The sequence below is a fragment of the Seriola lalandi genome, unplaced genomic scaffold, assembly GCF_002814215.2.
Source record: "Seriola lalandi dorsalis isolate HSWRI2012SDOR001 ecotype SW California unplaced genomic scaffold, Sedor1 jcf7180002054071, whole genome shotgun sequence".
NCBI lineage: Eukaryota > Metazoa > Chordata > Actinopteri > Carangiformes > Carangidae > Seriola > Seriola lalandi.
The window spans coordinates 23,306-43,314 of record NW_019524624.1 but is presented as its reverse complement, the minus strand read 5'-3'; the positions used below and the strand labels follow the sequence as shown (position 1 = coordinate 43,314).

The window sequence follows — 20,009 nt, the reverse complement described above, 5'->3', positions numbered from 1 at the left end:
ACAGATGTTGCTCAGCGTTTGAAATCGGACGATGGTCAGTGGAATATGTTCAAAGTTATGATCAATGAAAAGATGTAAATGCTTAACGACCCCCGTTTATTTACACAACGAATGAAGAGCCACTGTTCTTTTTTCTGAAGTCCTTCAAGTGTCAAGTGTCGGGGTATTTTCTAAGCTCGCAGTTCAAACAGGTATATTCCCTTCTTCTGGTTATTATTGCCTGATCCCCTTACAAGATCCCCGCACTTTGAAGCCTCTGTAGGTCTTTGATTCGTCTTTTAAGACCACAATTAAGGATATACGGGCTCCCGTGCTGTTCAAAGCATCATGGAAAGATCAATGAAGGGATTGACAGTCAAGTGATGTCGTTTGCACAGGTGTGTGTGGGGGCGTGCGGTGCAACTGTGTGTGTGTGTGTGTGTGTGTGTGTGTTTATATCTGTGCGGGTGCTGTGAACGTGCGGCTGGGTTATATAAAACAGGGGCAATAAATCAACATTGGAGTGCGAAAATTACGCAAATGGGGGCTTTCCTCTCTCTCCCGCCGCACCTGAGTCATTTCGACAAGGGGGGCGTGGGGCTGTAAAGCGTTTAGGGTAATAGCAATATCACTTTCATGGTGTTTGACACACACACACACAAGCGCACACACACACACACACACACACACACACACACACACACACACTCTCTCTCTCTCTCTCTTTCTCTCCCTGTCTATGTGTCACACACAAGTTGTTGCGGAGTTGCGCACTCCACTGCGACTCTCACAAACACACACAGTTTAAACTGGCAGGTATATACGCACTGCTGAAGTGCCTATGAGCAATGTGACATCGAGTCTCTATGAGCGTCAGGGAAGCAGTCGTGTAGCTGGAGGGCAGCAGGGAAAATAAGCCTGTCAGGCCAATTTTTATTAGTAGTTTTTAATTTCCTCTCAGAGTCCCTGCGCTCTCGGCACTGAAACTGAACATCAAAGGTGAGGCAGGGGAACGACGAGCTCAGGGATGAAGGGGCTCTCTTTCAAACGGGAAACCGAAATGAGCCATAAAGGGAGGAGATCGGGGCGCATTTGCATAAAGAGGCAACTTAGGGTGATTTTCTATACGGAGTTGTCCTTTATATAGGCTGGATGTGGAGCGCAGTGTCCTGGTCTCTCTGCGTTACATCCTGCTGCTGGAGGAGCTGAGGCAGCAGAGGGTACCGCAGAAATACAAGGCTGAAGTGAATTAAGGAGGTTACGAGGAGAGAGAGGGAGGGAGAGAGAGAGAGAGAGAGAAAGAGAGAGAGAGAGAAAACCCTGATGTGCACCGGAGTAAAGGGGAGTATCCCGAGGTGATGAGGAGAGAGAGGGAGCGTACAGAGGACAGGAGAGAGGGATAAATAGCAGAGGAGAGGAGGAGACGGGACACGGGCAGCTGCAACCGGGGACACCTGCATACATCAAGATAACGCGGGAGTTTAATCTCAATTAGATGACAGTCTAATCAGCGGTGCTGGTGACTGCGCCAAAACGCGCACTCATTGGGGATTTTCTCCGCCTGCACGTCTAACTTTTCTTTTTCTCCGCTGACCCCGGCTCGCTGGGTCGTACCGAGGCTCTCTGCACATCACTCGGATCTCGACTCGGATCTCCTGTATTACTGCAAACCGGATCGGGTGTCCTTATCTGTGATGGGGGCAGCAGCCGAGGTTGGGAGCTTCGGCAACGGATTTCTGGACAGCTTTGGTCTTGCGGGTGCCGCTCCGGCTCCCGTTGGCTCTCATTTCGTTCTCACCCCAGCCGGGGCGGTGGACTACAACTCGGTAACCGGACTGATGATGGGGGGACAGGGGCAGCAGCAGGAACACATAGTGTCCGCGGAAAGACTGTCCCGGAGCCTGGCGGACCTCAGCCATCTGAAGGGGATTCTGAGGCGGCGGCAGCTCTACTGCAGGACCGGCTTCCACCTGGAGATCCGTCCCGATGGCACGGTGCAGGGCACGAGGAAGGACCACAGCAGATTCGGTACAGACCCTTTAACAACTGAAGCTATTATTGTCATTATTATTATTGTTATTATTATTTTTGTGAAATATAGGATATTGGCTTTTTGTAAGATATGTAACATAGGCTGTTGACAGGTATCCTTATGGTGAGGCATTGAAACACTTTCACACACACACACACACACACACAGACTAAATGTACTGTAATGATTTTATTCTCAATGCTCTTTACTACACATCAGAACCTGGACTAAAATTAGATTTAAATTGCAAATAACTAACCAACTCACTGTATAGGAAGACACAGCTGTACCACCTACTGGAGCACCCACTTTATATAACCATCAAATATATCTATGCTACTACAGCCACACAAGTCACTATAATCATTTCAATATACTGTGATGGCAGCTGGTGCTAAGCTGTAGTCAGTGGTGCTACTAGTAAATGTTATAATGCACCCAGTGAAACATAATTTCTTTCCAGATGAATGAGCTTTCCAGGTGGGACAATAGTTGGAATATTTTATGTTTGCACATTCATAGCACATTTCCTCTTTGAGATTAGATTTGAAGCTTTTCTTTACTTTCCCCAGCTTATCTTCAGGTATCAGCATAAACACCTGCAGATCAAGAGTATACCTCTCAGAGAGCTCTTTTAGTTGCTGCAAGGCTTAAGCACTTCTGGCACTTGATTTATTCCATCTGAGACTTGGATGTAACTTGCCAGAGGCCATTCCAGACACCCAGCCTAGCTTGTCAGAGTCAGCTGGTGTGTACTGGTGTGTGTTTTTGCACTGAGTGCTGGTACATTTTAGTCTCACCATCAACCTTCCTATTTTACAAATACACAATATTGTAGGACATTGTGCAAGTAGCTGTGAAACAAACCTGTGATATACTGTGCCCAGAAGGTGCTGTTTGTGTTAATGAGGTTGAAATTACTTACCAAAAATTTATTTGGACAAAAGCATCTGCCAAATGAATGTAATGTAATGTAATGTGTGTGCAGGTATTCTGGAGTTCATCAGTCTAGCTGTGGGACTGGTCAGTATCAGAGGGGTGGACAGTGGCCTCTACCTCGCCATGAACAGCAAGGGAGAACTGTACGGATCGGTGAGTACACACGCTATTGAACGCACCCTAAATTCATCTACACTTGCACAGCGATGTGCATTTCAAAATACAGTATGTACCAGTTCTTCACGTATCTGATGTGTAATCCATTGCCAGCAGGTGGCACATTTGGCACCATAAAATTCATATTTTTTCTTTCTCTGCTCTTCTTTCTTTCTGCAGGAGAAACTATCAGCAGAATGTGTTTTCAGGGAGCAATTTGAAGAAAACTGGTACAACACCTACTCCTCCAACATCTACCGGCACGGAGAAAAAGGTACATTTTACTTTGTTGCTCTGAACAAAGATGGGACGTCCCGTGATGGAACGAGGTCAAGGCGGCATCAGAGGTTCACTCACTTTTTACCGAGGCCTGTAGACCCGGATAGAGTACCGGAGCTGTACAGGGACATACTGGGCCAGAGCTGAGACTGATGGGGTGTTTCTTTGACCCTGTCAGAGCTGGTCTGAGCTAAAAAGCAAACCCAGTGCACCTAATCTTCTTCTTGAGGAAGATGGGAGATCTTGTTGATCTAGACAAAACAGGATCATAAAAAGTGCACCAAATCAACACTCCCCATCGCTGGAATGGAGGAAGGGACCAGACCTTCTTTAAACCAGACTGCCCGTGGAGTTTGACAGAGCACCAAGGATCTTCTGTGGAAGATGTGAAGGCCCCTTTACAGACACAGAGGCTACTTTGACCTTTCTATTGGACTATGCAGAGGCCCTGGTGGCCAAGCAGATGTTCTATGGATTTCTTTTGAGTTTCCACTAATGGAATCCAACTACCTGCTAGTCCAAACTGCATGTTCAAGAGGACAAAAGTGTGGAACTCATAGTTGAAATTAACACCTGGCTGCTTTATAGCTTTTTACTGCTGTGGCTGTTGAGTCTTGTCATTTTCACTGTTTTCAGTAGGGCTTTTTATTTCATTCTAAACACTACTGTGGCTGCTATGTAAACGATTTATTGAAATGCATAATCCAGTATACAGAGTGGCTGGTTTACACTAAAAGGTAGTTCATGCACTGGAAAGCAGCCGTGTTTGTTCTGGGAAGCGGGTGTGTATCGGGCTGACTGTTGTGATGACATGGATGGATTCTCCTTGAAACTGCCCCAAAGACAGAAGCTGCTCAGAAAATGTGCATGAGGAATAAGAGAAGAACAGGCCCAGAGGCGTTTTATATGGACTTCCTCTGTGGTGTCCCGTGGCGGAACACTGTGCGTTCTGGTGGAACTCTGGAGACTCAGTCTGGAACCCAGTGAAGGAATTCTGTTGTTCTCCCACTGACTGCACGGAACCGACAAAGACACCTTTACAAACATGTTGACAGATTTTATTCTTATTTATGAGGTTTTGTTATCTAGGACATACAGTATATTTATTTCATATATTTATTTATTTTGAGAATATATTTTTGCAGGTATGAGATAAAATAAAATAAAAATATCCAGAACAAGCCATGAGAGGTTATTCTTGTTTTGTTGTTTTTGGTTTGTTTTTTGCATCATCACAGCATATACTTTTATTTTGAATTCTGCCCATCTGACCAACTGTGTTTACAACTGGAAACTGTAAAATGATAGGTTTAGCTGAAAATGAGCCACATAGATCATTGATGAAAAAAACTCTCTTCACAGTTAAAAACAGCAAAGTTTCATTTTACTGCCACGAGACCTGTTATGTGTATCTGTACTGATTTGACTGATGAGATCTGCTTGTTAACAAACACAGATCAAATTGTTCATTACTTCATCATTTATGTGGTCCCTAACCTTAATGCCAGTGTCCAAAAGAGTTAATGTCTACAATTTGCACTTTGGAGATTTTGTATTGCACTTCAGTAAAGTTGGGGAATTTGTAAGAGGCTGATTAAAAAAAGAACTCTTCAAGTCATTGCAGCAGAGACAGTGATATGCTGACTATTATTCAAGTGTCAAAAACACTATTTACCAAAAAAATGGCATAATTCCCATGATGTGCATTGCAGACTTTCCATATCCTGTTTTTGAGAAATCGAAATGGGACTGCCCTGGTTGACAGTGCCCATTAAGTGTGTTTAAACCAAGACATTGAGATAAAACGTTTCACATCTAAGATTTGCAGTGGCCAATTCACATAAAGCAGCATGCATGACCTCCACAAGAGCAACACACCCTTATACAACCATATGCATCCTACTACTCTTCTTTTGGTCTTGCAGCTGCAGAGGGCAACCTGCAGCAACACCATGAAATATTAGACAACTAACACAAACAAGCTGTTGGGTTTCTCTATACTGCAAGAACAGTGATGTCTGAAAACAACTGTATGTAAATGTTAAAAAGAGAACATCCTTGTCTAATCAAACAAATAATAAAGAATGGGTCCATGTCTATCCAAATCTGTTAACACATGCCTCAGTCCTAAATTTACTTATGCAAGTAGCTGTTGGTGAAAAGGACTGTGGGCCACCAGTATGACTACCTTGTTAAAGGGTAGATAGTGCTACAACATAAGATAGCACCATCTAGTAGCTCACAGCTCAAATTATATCCAATAAAAATAGAGACCCAGGTTGCATGCTTTGCTTTGTCTCCCGACACCTTAAAGGACCTTTCTTTGTGATACCATGAACTGATCCTTATGGTAAAGTTTATTTTCCAGGCTCAGTTCCAGTTACACACCTCTGAAGCTGGACTACCTTACGGATACTACAGACTCCTCCATGTTTTACATATATGACATTAAAACTTCCTTTGATTTCCATCAAATCTTTTCAAACTTAAAAGTCAAACCATTCCTCTACATTATTTAGTCTTTTAGTGAAAGACACATGTGACTGTGTTACTCTCTTAGATAACAATAAAAGCCTTGTTTTTCCTAAATTCTTTCCAGTTTCATGCATTTTTGTATTTCCAAATTGTGCTTGTGAGCTGTTTCCATTGAAATGGTTAATAGTATGGCTGAATTAACAGAAATAGACAGAGTAATGGGGAGGGAGGAGAAAAATAACATGAAGTCATCTATGTGAAGAGACAGCACGCGCTTCCTCTGACAGACACTGCAATTAGACAAGTGACTGGCAGGACGAGTGATCTGCTGCGCTCTTTCATCCTCCCGTTCATCATCCCTTTATCTCACCCTTCGTCTGCCTGGCTTAGGTGAGTCATCCCTTGTTCTTATGACACCTGAGACTGAATTGGGCAGATGTCACTGTGGTATAGGTGAGTGAGAGAGAGCAGATAAAGCACAGGAAACAGAAAAAGTAGTGCTAGAGTTAGAAAATGATGTAGCAAGACAGCGAAGGAGGACAATGAGAAAGACGAAGGTGTGGGATAGTTGTTTTGCAGACAGAAAGTACAGCTGAAGGTATTGTTAACGGGATATTTTTTTAAGGTTCAAGCATTGTGGTATGTTGAGTCCATTCTTTATCTTGGAAACAATTTCACCCAAAGGTCCACTTAGCAGTTGTTCTGCCGCTTTTGATCACACAATCTACCTCAGCCGATGGGGTTTTTCCAGTTGTGGAATTGCAAATGTTTAATTTTCTATTTTTCTGAGCACTTTAAAGTCCTCTCATCCATTTTGGCTTCAAAGTTGAGTTTCAAACGTCCTTCTTTATATAGATTATTCTTAAGTAAACAGCTGTTAATGCTAACGTTGGCTATGTAGCAATAGCAAAACTTACAAATAGCTCCTTGAACCAAAACCACAATATTTTCTTAACTTTAACCAAAAGTTCAGAGTTCAGAGGGTGACTCGTTTCCAAAACCAATAAACACGAAAAAGAATATTCAAGAAATGGATCAAATTGAATGTTTGTCTGCTGAAACATAAGCTGCAAATGTTAGTTTGTCCAGCTAAGTGGCTTATTACTTACAGTAGTAACACATATTATTAGCTAACTACATTATTTTGTGGGGTTACAAGTTATGTTAGAAAAACCCTGTTCAGGACTGGGACATCACAGTGTAGTATTTAATCACTGTGTAGCAGCTGGTTATGAATGCTTTCAGAGTTCAGTGCAACGTTAGTGGCTCTAATTTGCCCTAATTTGGGTAGGTTGACAACCTGAGTCCAGCTGTTATGCAGAAATGTTTGCCAAACACATCAGTTAGCTCGCTTTAAAAAGTATAAAGTATTTAAATAGCGCAAAATAAGTGAAATGTTCCCTTATCATACTTTGCTGTATGTAATGGCTGACTAGCTCTATGAAGTACAAAGCAAAGCTGTCCCTTTATTTCCATGTTCCATTCTGCATAAATCATTAATTGGTGAGGATGCTGGCAGCTGATAGCTTTGTTTCTCTTAGCAATTATATTAAGCATGTAGCCAAGTTCCTTTTTTTTAAGCAAGGTCATGGAGCATGGAAGAATAATTAGCTACAAGTCCGCCAACCTGAAAGATCATATAGGTTGCTTGTCCCTATCCTTGGATACAACGTATGTGAGCATACCAGCGGCAGGTGTACCAGACATGTGTTGCCATGGTAACAACAATAAATACGCAGTTAAGATTGTTCATGGATTGGTTAGGGTTAGGCACAAAAATCACTTTGTTTTTCCACAATTATGATATGATGTGGAAAAAAAGAAATAATAATGAGTATCGGATTCACATTATAATTCAAGTGGGTTATGATTAGTTGAAGATTGTAGAGAAATGGAGTGAAACTGGAGTAAGCATAATTCAGTTACTTGTCAATCTTTTAATTACTTTGGCACACCTTAAGCCCTCTTCGCACGGGACTAGAATTACTTGGGGATCACGTGTGATTTAGGGATTTATCCCCCATGTAATGTGTAGTAACCTTTGCTCTACTTCATACAGGCTAAGTGCGCTAACAGGCTGCATAGAGTTGTGTGAGTGAAGTACAATGCTTGGACCCCCATCTGTGGCCCCAAATGGCCCCTGTGTACTGGGGACGGGAATGAAAAGGCTCAATAAGGCCTGGCTCACCTTGCGCAGAACTGAAGCAGAACTCAGTGCTGCCTGTCAATTTTTCCCCTTCAGCATCTGGCCTATGTTGGACTGACACCGAAGAACCACCAGTTCTGTCATATTCGTCTTGAAATTGTTTTATTTCTCCAGCTGCGTTTCACATCAAGCAGATATTGCTATATAAAGGTTGGTGCCAGCATACAGGCTCATTGGCTCTGCAACATGTTTCAGATAAGATTACGGAACACTGCGGTTCACATCTGCCCAGTGGTACAGGCCAGAGCATGGTTACATTGTGTCTAGTTAAGACATGGTTCACTGTGTATATAATCCTCTGATAGGGGTGTACAGTGTAGGATGAGAGGAAGAGAACATCAGAAAGACAGTGCTTGAGTACCAGCATACGTACACTGAACGAGAGTGTCAGACAGGGAGAGAGAGAGAGAAAAACCAGTCAAGAGAGAGAGGGGTATGACTTGAAAGTTTGTAAGAAACAGGTGGGTTTCCGTGAAGAAGAAATAGAAAAAAAGCTGTATGTGGGTTCTTAGTGTTGCCGGCCTGTCAGGCTGCAATCTTCCTTTGAAGTGTGTGTGTGTTTGCTGGGAGGGGGGAGGCATGTTTATGTGAGTCAAAGTGACTGCATAGATTCATGTCAGCACAACGTCTCTCTCTCTGTGTGTGTGAGTGTGTGTGTGTGTGTGTGTGTGTGTGTGTGTGTGTGTGTGTGTGTGTGATCTGTGAATCTGTGTGAAGGTGAGCCAGGGGTTCTCCTGACTTGAGGGCTGTCTGACTGATGTGTGAAGGCCCATGCGTGTGTGTGTGTTTATGTGTGTGTAGTGCCGTGCCTCCACCCCCTTCTCTTCACTCTGTCTGTCCTCTGTGGGGTTTTCCATTGACTGGTTAGATCTCCACTGCTGGATCCAGCAGGTAATGGTCCATGCAGAGATAACCGGTGCAAAACAAGTCGAAAAAAGGAAAACTGATGCTGAAATTCTCTTTAAAACACTTCTCTTCTTTCTTGTATCTTTCCTGTTACTCTCCTCAGCATGCTACCTAAAAAGCTCCATTAAAATTACATCACATTGTCACTCATTTTGTTGTATAGACTGTATGTTGTAATCAGCTGCTTGTACCCCAAAACACCAAAACCTTTAAAGCCCAGTTTCAAATGTATAATTTATTTTCCTGTTAAAAAATATTGATTTTATGACAGCAAATCTTACAGTTTGAAGTTAGTGTGTGTGTGTGTATGTGTGTGTGTGTGTGTGTGTGTGTGTGTGTGCGCGCGCGTGTGTGTGTGTGTGTGTGTGTGTGTGTGTGTGTGTGTGTGGTCTTTCTGTTTTTCTCAACAGGCAGGTGTAGAAGTCAGTGATCTCTGCTGGTACGTATCTACGATTCGCGGAGTCCACACAGGTGTTCTTCCTGCAGTCCTCAACACATGCGCACACGCTTATGACATGCGTACACTGTCTGTCATCACTTTTCTGTGCGTGAGATTAATGGTGCAGCAGGAGTGACTCAGCTGTGGTGAATTCAGACAAAAAAAAAAAAAAAAAAAAACTATGTGTCCTTCCCAAATTCTTAGACCTACTAGAAAGCTATGAACTCAGCCAAATGGCAAATGACTAACAAATGACTTCAACTATGATGCTACGTTATCAGTGGCTACATTTCTGCTGACCCAAATTGTACAACTAACCACTGTTCAAATCCACACAATTTAAACTTAAGTCCTATTGAATATCCTAAAATTTTAAAGATAACAAATTCAGTGAATTTGAGTTGAAATACAAGATTGTCAAATGTGTTTGTCCTAACTGAAGCATCTCTATGTGAACATGCAAACACCTTAATCCATGTGTGTTCATGACTGAAGTTCATGACTGGTTTTCACACTTTTTGCACTCTTTGCTACTGGAAAAATTTCAAAGAATGGTGTACAAAACAATGAAAATGATCTACAATTCCACGTTTCCTGTCAGCTCCACAGAGCATTTTAGCATCTTTCGGCTCATTGTTTTGTTTTTATAGCATGCCACTTTACTGTTTTGGTTCACTCTCACAGATGTCATCCACCATATTTTCTGCCACACCGGGCATCTGCTTTCAGCTTAAAAGCCCTAAAATCCTTCTGTACGCTCCTGGCCCAGCACCATCATAGATAAAGTTAGCGACTGGCTGGCGGTGGAGCATTCAGCAGCTAAAGAACCAGATATTTCCCTCTGGAATTAATGAAGGCCAAAGCAACGCTAAAAGTATTAAACTGTCATATCAGTGAATATTGGACTCACATTCGCCAGGTTGCCAAAGACACAACTACAGATCAATGCTAATGCTCCATGTCTGCTAACAACTTCTACATATTAACCTCATAGGGTGATAATATAAAAGTCTGTTTACAGGTTGCTCCACTGCCCCCATGTGGGAAAAAAAAATCAGTCAATGAAGGCAAAGTATTCAAAGACTGCTAGTTACATGTATTGTATTTACTATACACTAAATAAAAGTGTTGCCGTTGTTAAATTACTATTTCACACAAAAAAATTTGAATTGCAAAAGCATAATTATATGCAAAGTGATTACATTAAAAAAGAATAGAGAGCACTGTAGAAAGAGTGTAAGGAGTGTAAGTGGTAAATTATCTCAGAAAGAAAAACAATACACAGTTAAACCACATCATAAGCTGAAGTAAAGCAAGTGTCCCTGACGTGTACCTCCACACCCCCCTGCTATTTTTTGCTCGGTCTGTTTCAATGAAAGAGCGTTACCTGACATATTGCAGATGAAAGATTCATACCAGTGCACATATTTTCAACCCTGTTATCATAGATAGTTCTAAAGCAGTCGCTGAACATGTTGTTGAGCAGAAGGCAGATTCCATGTCAAATACCCATCCAACCACTGTCTTCAGCTCATATTCACAAACCTGAAAACCACAAATTACACACAACATGGTTACGGCATGAAATTGGGCAGAGAACGAAAGCTAGTGCTGTCAGATCTAACTATCTATGTTTGTTCCATACATGATCATGACAATTACAATGCATGTTTATTAGTTTACAGTAGGTGTTGCCATTAAGATTTTGATTGAGGTCACAAAACAGTGCCAGCACATAAAAAATAATGGTGGTGCAAAGGTTGCACATGAAATAGGTTGGTCTATGACTGTTAACTGCTTGTACCTTCTAACTTTAATTAATTTAGCTGACTGAATGATGCTGGTTGGTGCCCTATAATGCATTTTTGCCAGTAGACACAGATGTATAAAACAACTCATTGAACCTGCAGGTGTGATCATACATACAACAGCAGTGGATTTATTTTGAAAGTTGTTCAGGAAACATTGTGGGCGTGAAAAAAGTCAGTCAAAAAAGTAAAAAAAAAAAAATCTGTTTGATACTAAACCAGAAAAACAGATCTCTGGTGCTATCTGCATCATTTGTTTGATAATTTACTAACGGTGAAGTGAAATGACAAGTAGTGCAAGAGTTGCAAGTGCAAAGAAAGAGGTATTGGGAACTGAACTGATAGGAGGGAAAAGAAGGGATTAGAGATGAGACAGCAGACACCTATTCCCCTGTGGTTCTCCACCCTTGTGGTCTAAAATCATTTATGTGGCTTACGGCGGACATGTTCGTTCAATGCTATGGATTCACAGACAAATTCACTCCTAAATTCTTAATAGGAGTGGAAACATCCATTAACATGCCAGACGAGGGGGGGGGTTACAGGGAGGGAGAGGGTGACGAGGGGAGGAAGGGAATAATACTGTGAAAGAAGGTAAAGAAAAGAGTATCACATCATGACCAATCAGAGGAAAGAAAGAACATTCAGATGCTTGATCAGAAACGTTGCACGGCACATTAATAGGAGCGGTACCTGGGGTAGGGTTTGTACCAGTGAGGTCAGCATTTTGTAATATGCAAATTCAGGAGAACACAGAGACCAACTGGGAAAATTGGTGGTTAAAATTCAAACAAAAACCGCGAAAGATGATGAGATGGGTGATATGAATGTCTGTGTTACGTCACATTTCATTTGTATCTGGATTAAATACTTTGAGATCTGGTTGTTATGTATGAAGTGAAACACAACCTTCTTAATAAACGCTTACACTCTGAGCATAACTTGATTTGTGTCTGTCGTAAATGAATCGTCTATACTGAGCCAGGCCTACATAACTTTTTAACATTTCAAATAATTAATATAGATACCATTGTACGAGATAAATGTCATACTAAAAAGCCATTATATTTTGCCTTTAAGAACTTGATAGATTCACCAGAGTCAGCCAACCAGGCTCTTCAGCAACAAAGAGCAAACATTATTTACCAACCTGGACCTGACTGAATATTCCAGTCAACATAAAATCGTCTCACTGTTAGCAAGGACATGTGTACATTGCATCTCCTCAACCACTCTGTCATCTTGGTCGTAACACAGCAGTTGAGAGATCACGATAAAGCCTGTGAGATTGGATTGTTTCATTAATATTTGTCCTTCTAGGCTCATTAACAGTGCAAACTTCTAGGTAGCTACATGCTCTTAATCACTGGAAAATTTATTATTTTACTAATAGGATTGCAAATAATATACGATATGAAATGGACATAATGATTAAAAATATTCCATGCTCTTCAAATAAATGACTTTCCCTCCTAAATTCACACCTTGAGGGGTCAAAGCCCCCAGGACTCTCCTAAATACTCAGCAGACCCTGAATTCAATAATGGCCAGAGCTATATTTTTATTATCAGCCTTCATGGGTAGTCTAACACCACTCAGCCTCTGGGGGTACACACACACACACACACACACACACACACACACACACACACACACACACACACACACACACACACACATACAGAGTGGAAGTAATTAAAGCAAGTGGAGCTAAATTGAAGTATATTGAACTCATCTCTCACACGCTCCCACTCTGTCGATAGATCACTCGCCAAGCGCTATCGACCGCTGCAAAGACTTCCCTCTGCAAAACACTCCTCTCTGCAGTGTGTATGTGTGTGTGTGTGTGTGTGTGTATGTGTGTGACAAGGTATGTGTGTGTGATGTGAGCTGGTGAACAGGAGAAAGGGACAGGCGCATTGAGAGACAGGAGAATTTGGACAGAGACAGAAAGAGTTGCTCTGTGCAGCAGAATTTGCAAAAACTAATTTTAGAATTGTCCTTCATGCTATTCTCCTTCTCCCCCTGTCCCTGCCTCTTCATCCGTCATTCCCCCTCTCTCCCTCTCTTTCTCCTCTTCTTCTCTCACCTCGTCTGCCTTCCTCTCTCCATCCAACCTCCTGTTTTCTCCTTTCTCTCTAAATCCCTTTATCCCTATCTATCTATCAGGAGGGGTAATGATTTTAACTAAATGAGAGTCTTGCACTTCCCCACCCCACTAGATTAGTGGATCAATGGAACAGCGTTTGTGTGCTGATCGGAAGGGGGGGGGGGTCTGTGATTGTGTGTGTGATTGTGTGTGTGTGTGTTTGTGTGTGTGTGTGTTTGCCCAGTCCACACAGACTGTATAGTCATCATAAATACCCAGCACCCCAGGTGACTCCGCACTGCACCGAGGACATAGCCCTGCTGATGAGAAACCACAAGAAAAAAAATGACAGCGGAGATTTTCCAGAAACGGCAGGGGAGAAGGAAGCCATGGATTTTTATTGAATAATCGGTAGGAATTCTCCACAAGGTCTCGACATGACAAATGTGTGTCAAACACACCATCAATGGTAGAGGAGAAGAATGCCTCAGCTGCTCTGTTGAAATGCCTTTCCCCCACTGCTTGATGTGAATTCAACTGGAGTTGAATTGATTATCTCCTATTTGTGATCAATCCTAAGTGGGTTTGCATCCACTGGCTGAGTCCTTCCAATGTGTGACTGAGCCTCTCAGTCCTTTTTCTCCTCCACCAATTCTGTTTGCTCACTTTCTCCACCCATCCCTCTCTCTCTGTGTTGTTTGATGTCATGCATAAGATTGATCAGCAACTAAACTAAGCCCCTAAGCTCCACTGAAGCAAACCAAGATGGAGGGTTAAATAAACTTAAGTCAGCTACAGTGAGTGAAGCATCACTCAAAACACAATGACCACAAAACAAACGGGTCAATGGGGAAAATTGTTGGTTCAGCCTAATTTGAAAAAAACATATACTGTACAAATTCTATTTTTGTTTTTCATTTTAATGGCTTTATTTTTTCGTGATTTGGGCAAACCAACTATTTAAAGATCCCTCGCAGAGTTTTTTCATGGACAGGAGAACTTTTGACCATGTTGCAAGATGACAACCTTCCAATGAAAATTTCTCACGGGGCACATTTGTCAAAATGTTTCTTGGACAGAACTTTGGGGCACATTAGAGTCCATCTCTGGCAAAGTTACATTTACTACCTAACCCTAATCATACCATAACTTTTACCATCCTTTATAACTGCCATGTGCAGATTTTGTTGATAGAAGTTATACTGAACCCATTAGCATGAACACAACCCAGGATTTTGCAGAATCGTCCAATATCAACATTCCTGATGGCAAGAGGGTTGGTTTGCATTCAGTGTTTCTCACCAAATCACTTTTATCCATATCTAGGTGTAAATTTCTCAACTTAAACTGATGTATAATATGATATGTTGATGCACAGCATCCTGCGGACATCAAAGAGTCGGGCAGTGCAGTTCAGCATCACCACTATCTAATATACGTTTAGATATCAACTAGGCTTATTGAGCAATGGAACCTGAGAATATGTAGCACACAGACACACAAACAGATGCACATGCACTGACACACGTCCATGCATGCTATGTGCAGATTTCTGTTCAGCCTATCAAAGCATGGTGGTTTCCTCCTGTTGGTGTGACAGCTCTTAAGCCTCACACATGAAAGACTGACAGGGAAGTTTTATTATACCTTTTCTCAAACCAAGTGTGTGTGTATGTGTGTGTGTGTGTGTGTGTGTGTGTTACTGTGTTCTCAGCTGGGAGAGGTGTAGACAGCGGTCAGGCTGAAGAGTTGCCAGATTTTCAGAACAAAACATGACTTCATAGCAACACAACCTTCCTCTGTGCTTTTATCTGTTGCTCTTTTATGAAACATGTTGCTGTCAGTGCAAACACGAAGGATTACTCCTTACACACAAACACCCACATATGCAGACCTAGACAGGGTTTGGCCTAGAGTTTTGAATGTTTTCTCTATTACAAAAAGAAAATAAAGAAGTCAAACAATTGAGCATTAATTCCAAGATTTTATTCTTTAGAAGGGCGGAAATCTTTAGGTAGATATAAATATTTACATTATCCCAAGACATTTGTGTAAACTGCATGTACTGGTCTAATATATGAAAAGAAAAAACTGAGGTGGAGCACATGCCCTAACATCATTAAAAGAAAACGCTTTTATCAAATAAAACTTTATTTTCCAAGGGAAAAGAGTGGTGCTGTTTTACACAGTCAATGTCATGTATTTAATGAGTGTGGCTATTATTTTGAAATACAAAAAAATTCCATAAAAAAAACGTCAGTAACTGAAAATCACTGAATGCACACGCTAACTATAATGATTATGATATCATTCACTGGGCTTGTTGTTGTCAGTCAGAGCTGCTGTACGAACTACCACACATACTCACAGATACAAGGTATTTGGTCATGTCTTCTTTTGTGGTTGTGTCACCGTGTGTCTCACCGATGATTTCTGATTTCTCTAAACAAGGAGAGAGATAGAGAGAGGTGTTTGCCCGTGATGACAGTATCCATACCTGAGGAGTTACGACATGTGGAGGTGACAGACAATAGTTGGAAAAGCAACTGTGTGTGTGTGTGTGTGTGTGTGTGTGTGTGTGTGTGTGTGCGTGCAGAGCAAATGGCTCCAGAGCTATGGAATGCTTCTCTTATACATACTGTAGCCGCTCAACTCATGAACGAATACAAACCGTAACTATGGCAATAGAGAGCAGCTGAAACACTGTAAGAACCACACACACACACACACACACACACACGGACACACACACACACACATACACACAAACATGTTGTTATCAGAAGATCGGGATATGAGTGATTACTGCCTTTCTAAGCCAGGGAGTTTCCTTTCCTGGCTGCGGTGCTATTAAATTAGCGTGTGTGTGTGTGTGTGTGTGTGTGTGTGTGTGTGTATTCCTTACCACTTCCAAGCAGCTTTGACCTGCCATTCACACACACACACACACACTCTCTCTTTTACTCCAGAGTAGAAGTGTATCATATTTTTGCTCTTCATTGACAAACCTTAGAAGTGAAAGAAAGCAGTGTGCTCTCATTCAGAGCGTCACTCAGTAATTCCATCACTTGCCATATCAGAATGCAAAGCTGTAAAAGACACTGTAAATCATCCAAGTCAACAGTATAACTTAGATTTATGAGGGCAAACATCATCTGTAGAGGAGAGTTAACCCACCTAAACCCTAAGCTAGCAGTTTACCCCAAAGTCAGGCTAAACACAACCTAGACTGATCACAGTACTCTCGATACCTCTGACCCCGAGTATGATGCAGAAACCTTCTTATCTGACTGGTGTGTTTTTATCCTTATACCGTTACACCCTTCGTACATATTAAAGGAAAGCAGCTGCCAACAAGAGCATCAGCCAATGGGAAAACTCCAACTCAGTCATGTGGCATTCGGCTGACCAATGGTGGAACTATGATCACTCAACTCTATCACTCAGTCAGTCAGTCACTGACTTGAGACTCAAGTCCCAAGTCTACAGTCTTAAGACTTCACTTAGATGAACTTTAACCCCCTAAACCTTCCCATAAAATTTCTCTGCAACATTACAGATAAAGTGGAGAACACTCCAGCTACAACTATGCACATAAAAATACTCCTCATCACCTTGCTCCTTTTCCCACCTTCTCCAGAGAGGCTGAATTCAGGCCCATCCTGCCCAGCTGTGGTGCATTGAGTCTGGGCATGTCTGGACATGAAGCACAGTGTGCTTTAATCACTGACAAACACACACTCATACACACATACAGGCGCAGACGCAGTGACAAGTGGGGTTTGCAAATACACGTGTATGTGAAAGAGTCCTTCCATGTAGTGTGGGTCAGCATGTGTTTATTTCAGTGTTCATGCATGTTTGTGAGTTTATAAGAGTGTGTGTGTGTGAGTGTGTGTGTGTGTGTGAGAGAGAGAGAGAGAGAGAGAGAGAGAGAGAGAGAGATAGAGAGAGAGAGAGAGAGTCTATGTGTCCCTGAAGTCAGGTGGGCTGGCACATCTAGGGTCCCCTTTGAAGGTGTGTTCATGTACACACACACACACACACACACACACACACACACACACCAGCTGTTTCTCTCTTCCACTGCCCTTTGATGTTTCTACTTTTTCCATCCTACCCAATGTAGTTGCATCTCTGTCTCTCATACACACACACACACACACGCACATTTATTTATTGATTGTTTTTATTTAATTTTTTCTTATTCTCTTTACCATTAACCGAGAGCAGTGGCATTTTAATCCAATATGTCTGACTACCGACAAACTAAATGCTTTTAACATAACAGTTTTTATTGCTTTGCCCAAGAGTGACTGAAGAACATCCTCTATCATCCGCAAACCTACTTATGTTAAAGAATTTTCAAAATAGTGTTTTAATGACACCAAACTATCATTGCTGCTTGCGTGTTTTGGACCTTACTCTATCTCGTGCTGAGACATTATACGCTTTCTAAAAGTCTATGAAAGTCAATCAACAAGGGAATCATCACTGAAAACCATGGAAACAGAATAACGTTAGCACAAAGGCAGCATTTTTCTTTGCTGAATAATAAATATAGAATTGTTGAAAATTAAAAATGACAGATGTTTTTGTGGTGAGTCTACTAACAGTGTATTGTTGTTGTGGCAATAAAATAATCTTAATAATCTTAATAATCTATACAATAATCTTTATGAGTTAAAGCAAACAACAAGAAGCTTTTGTGCACACACACATAGACACTCAGACACACACACACATCTGTCTGTCTGTATGTCAGTCAGGTATGGTAATTATTGTTTAGATTCAGCCCTCTGCAGTACGTATGTGTCGGCAGTAAAATGTTCCGAACAATGCAGAGATCAACATGCTTTTTAATTCATAAATATCACTGCTGTTGTTGCATGGGATGTCCTGGCACTAACATGAGGATCCGTTTCATAATCACGCAGAGCTTTTATGTTGGCTCAAATTTTTTATGTAAGGCCACCAAAACAGCCCGAGAAGGCTAAATCACATAAATCGCCAGGCTGACATGACCATAGTGAACTACACACAGCTTGCTGATTAATACTTAATTACATAAATGATTCATGATGAACGAAAATTACTAAACATCAGCAGCTGTCAACAAAAACCTGAGATCAGTTATACAAAGTGCTCCCATGAACCTGCAACTTGTTCACGTGTCTACATATATTGTCTAACAAGTACATAGAAAGCAAAGAAATAACAGATTGGTTAACACTCTGCTGGCACCAGACATCAATGTAACGTCAGAAAAACGTTAGACCCTAATGACTCGAATGCTGGACAGATGTTAAATCTTAGTTGGAAATGAAAATTGGATTGTCAAAAGCCCAGTGTTGGCTAATTGTCATTGTGACATTTAGCTGATGATGGCTATCACCATACTTCACGACTAGAAAGTCAGTATTCTAAGTCAATGTGGCGTTGGCATGAGATATTTGGAAGATGCTGGATTATGGTAATTGAACACCACAACTTCAAGCCAACAAAATATCAATGTCAGCTGTCGTCAGTAATCTACGTCAAATTGGCGCTGACATTAGACGATGTCCTGACACTGAATTTTGGTCAGCCGACGTCACAATCTACATTCAACCAAATAGCAACATGTAGCAATGTTGTAACACTTTGCCTTCCTGCTGAAAGTTAAATGAGAAGATAAATTAGTGTAGCTAAGCACAAAGTCAGGAAACTACCAGCTCCTCTAAAGCTATTAACACTTTGCCTATATTTTGTTGAATCTGTACAAAAACCAAAGAGTAAAAACAAGTTGTTTGGTGGTGGATTTTTTTGTGTGCTTATATCAATATTCTCATCTCACTCTTGGCAATAAAGAAAATAAGCAGATTTCCCAAAATGACCAACTTTTCATTTAAATTGGTTTTCTTGTGGATTTTATGTTTTTTGTTTTTTTTCTTTTTTTGTTTTGTCTTTTAAATAAAAGCTTGTTGTGTATCCTGCTGGAAAAAGGACATGTATTGCAAACAGAACGCTTATATGGAGAGGGCAGCTCAGAATATGCTGCTGGGAAGGAAAATTACGAGGGAGGAATCCGCTGATCACGCTGCAAATGAGACAGTAATGGTGAAACTGTGCAATGTTCGTGCAACAAATGCTTTAGTAATGAGATTTCCATCTAATTATTTGTGTCACAGTGATCAGTGTCTGAGTAACACAATACCGGTATTATAGTTAGCATATTGATTTATTCCGTATGATTTTCACTGTGTTTGTATGTGAAATAAATAAATACCTGAATCACACAAATAAACAAAAATAAACATGTAGATTCTGTGTAGCATTGCCATGTTCTGTTATTCAAAAGGGCTGCATGGGAAAAAGGTGAATGTGTTGACGGTGGAGTCTCAGATCCTGTTTTTAACCCAACATTTTCCCATGTTGTAATCTTCTTCTAACCATCTTCCCTTCATCTTGGGGCCATTAAGACCTTCTAGTGTTACCTGGCCTGTCTGTGGCGCAGTGGCGCCACAGATCCTCAGAGCCCCAGCCTTTGTCCGGGTCCGGGCAGCAGGTGAATAGGATGCCCATGCGAGGGGCCTTTCAGCCCAGATACACCTGATACCTGGCTCATACCCCCACAGAAACACCCGCCCACCATCTCTCCCTCCAAAGTCCCCGCTGGACCCCCAAAGCCCCCAACTCCTCCTCCTCTTGTCTGCCTGCCA

General features: G+C 41.6%; 1 protein-coding gene across 1 annotated transcript; it reads left to right on the top strand.

The window, feature by feature from the left end:
- The first annotated feature begins 1,350 nt into the window (after positions 1-1,350).
- Positions 1,351-5,878, top strand: LOC111652838 (fibroblast growth factor 20-like). The gene is made up of 3 exons (XM_023403228.2): positions 1,351-2,007; positions 3,000-3,103; positions 3,287-5,878. The coding sequence occupies exons 1-3, from the start codon at positions 1,674-1,676 to the stop codon at positions 3,530-3,532; spliced, it is 684 nt and encodes a 227-aa protein (XP_023258996.1). The 5' UTR covers positions 1,351-1,673; the 3' UTR covers positions 3,533-5,878.
- The last annotated feature ends 14,131 nt before the right edge of the window (positions 5,879-20,009 follow it).

What these genes read in the sequence shown, in the direction of transcription:
- LOC111652838 (XM_023403228.2), top strand. Translation starts at nt 1,674, where the DNA reads ATGGGGGCAGCAGCCGAGGTTGGGAGCTTCGGCAACGGATTTCTGGAC. An exon ending in GAAGGACCACAGCAGATTCG is followed by an intron (nt 2,008 to 2,999) that starts GTACAGACCCTT and finishes ATGTGTGTGCAG; the next exon opens with GTATTCTGGAGTTCATCAGT. An exon ending in AGGGAGAACTGTACGGATCG is followed by an intron (nt 3,104 to 3,286) that starts GTGAGTACACAC and finishes TTCTTTCTGCAG; the next exon opens with GAGAAACTATCAGCAGAATG.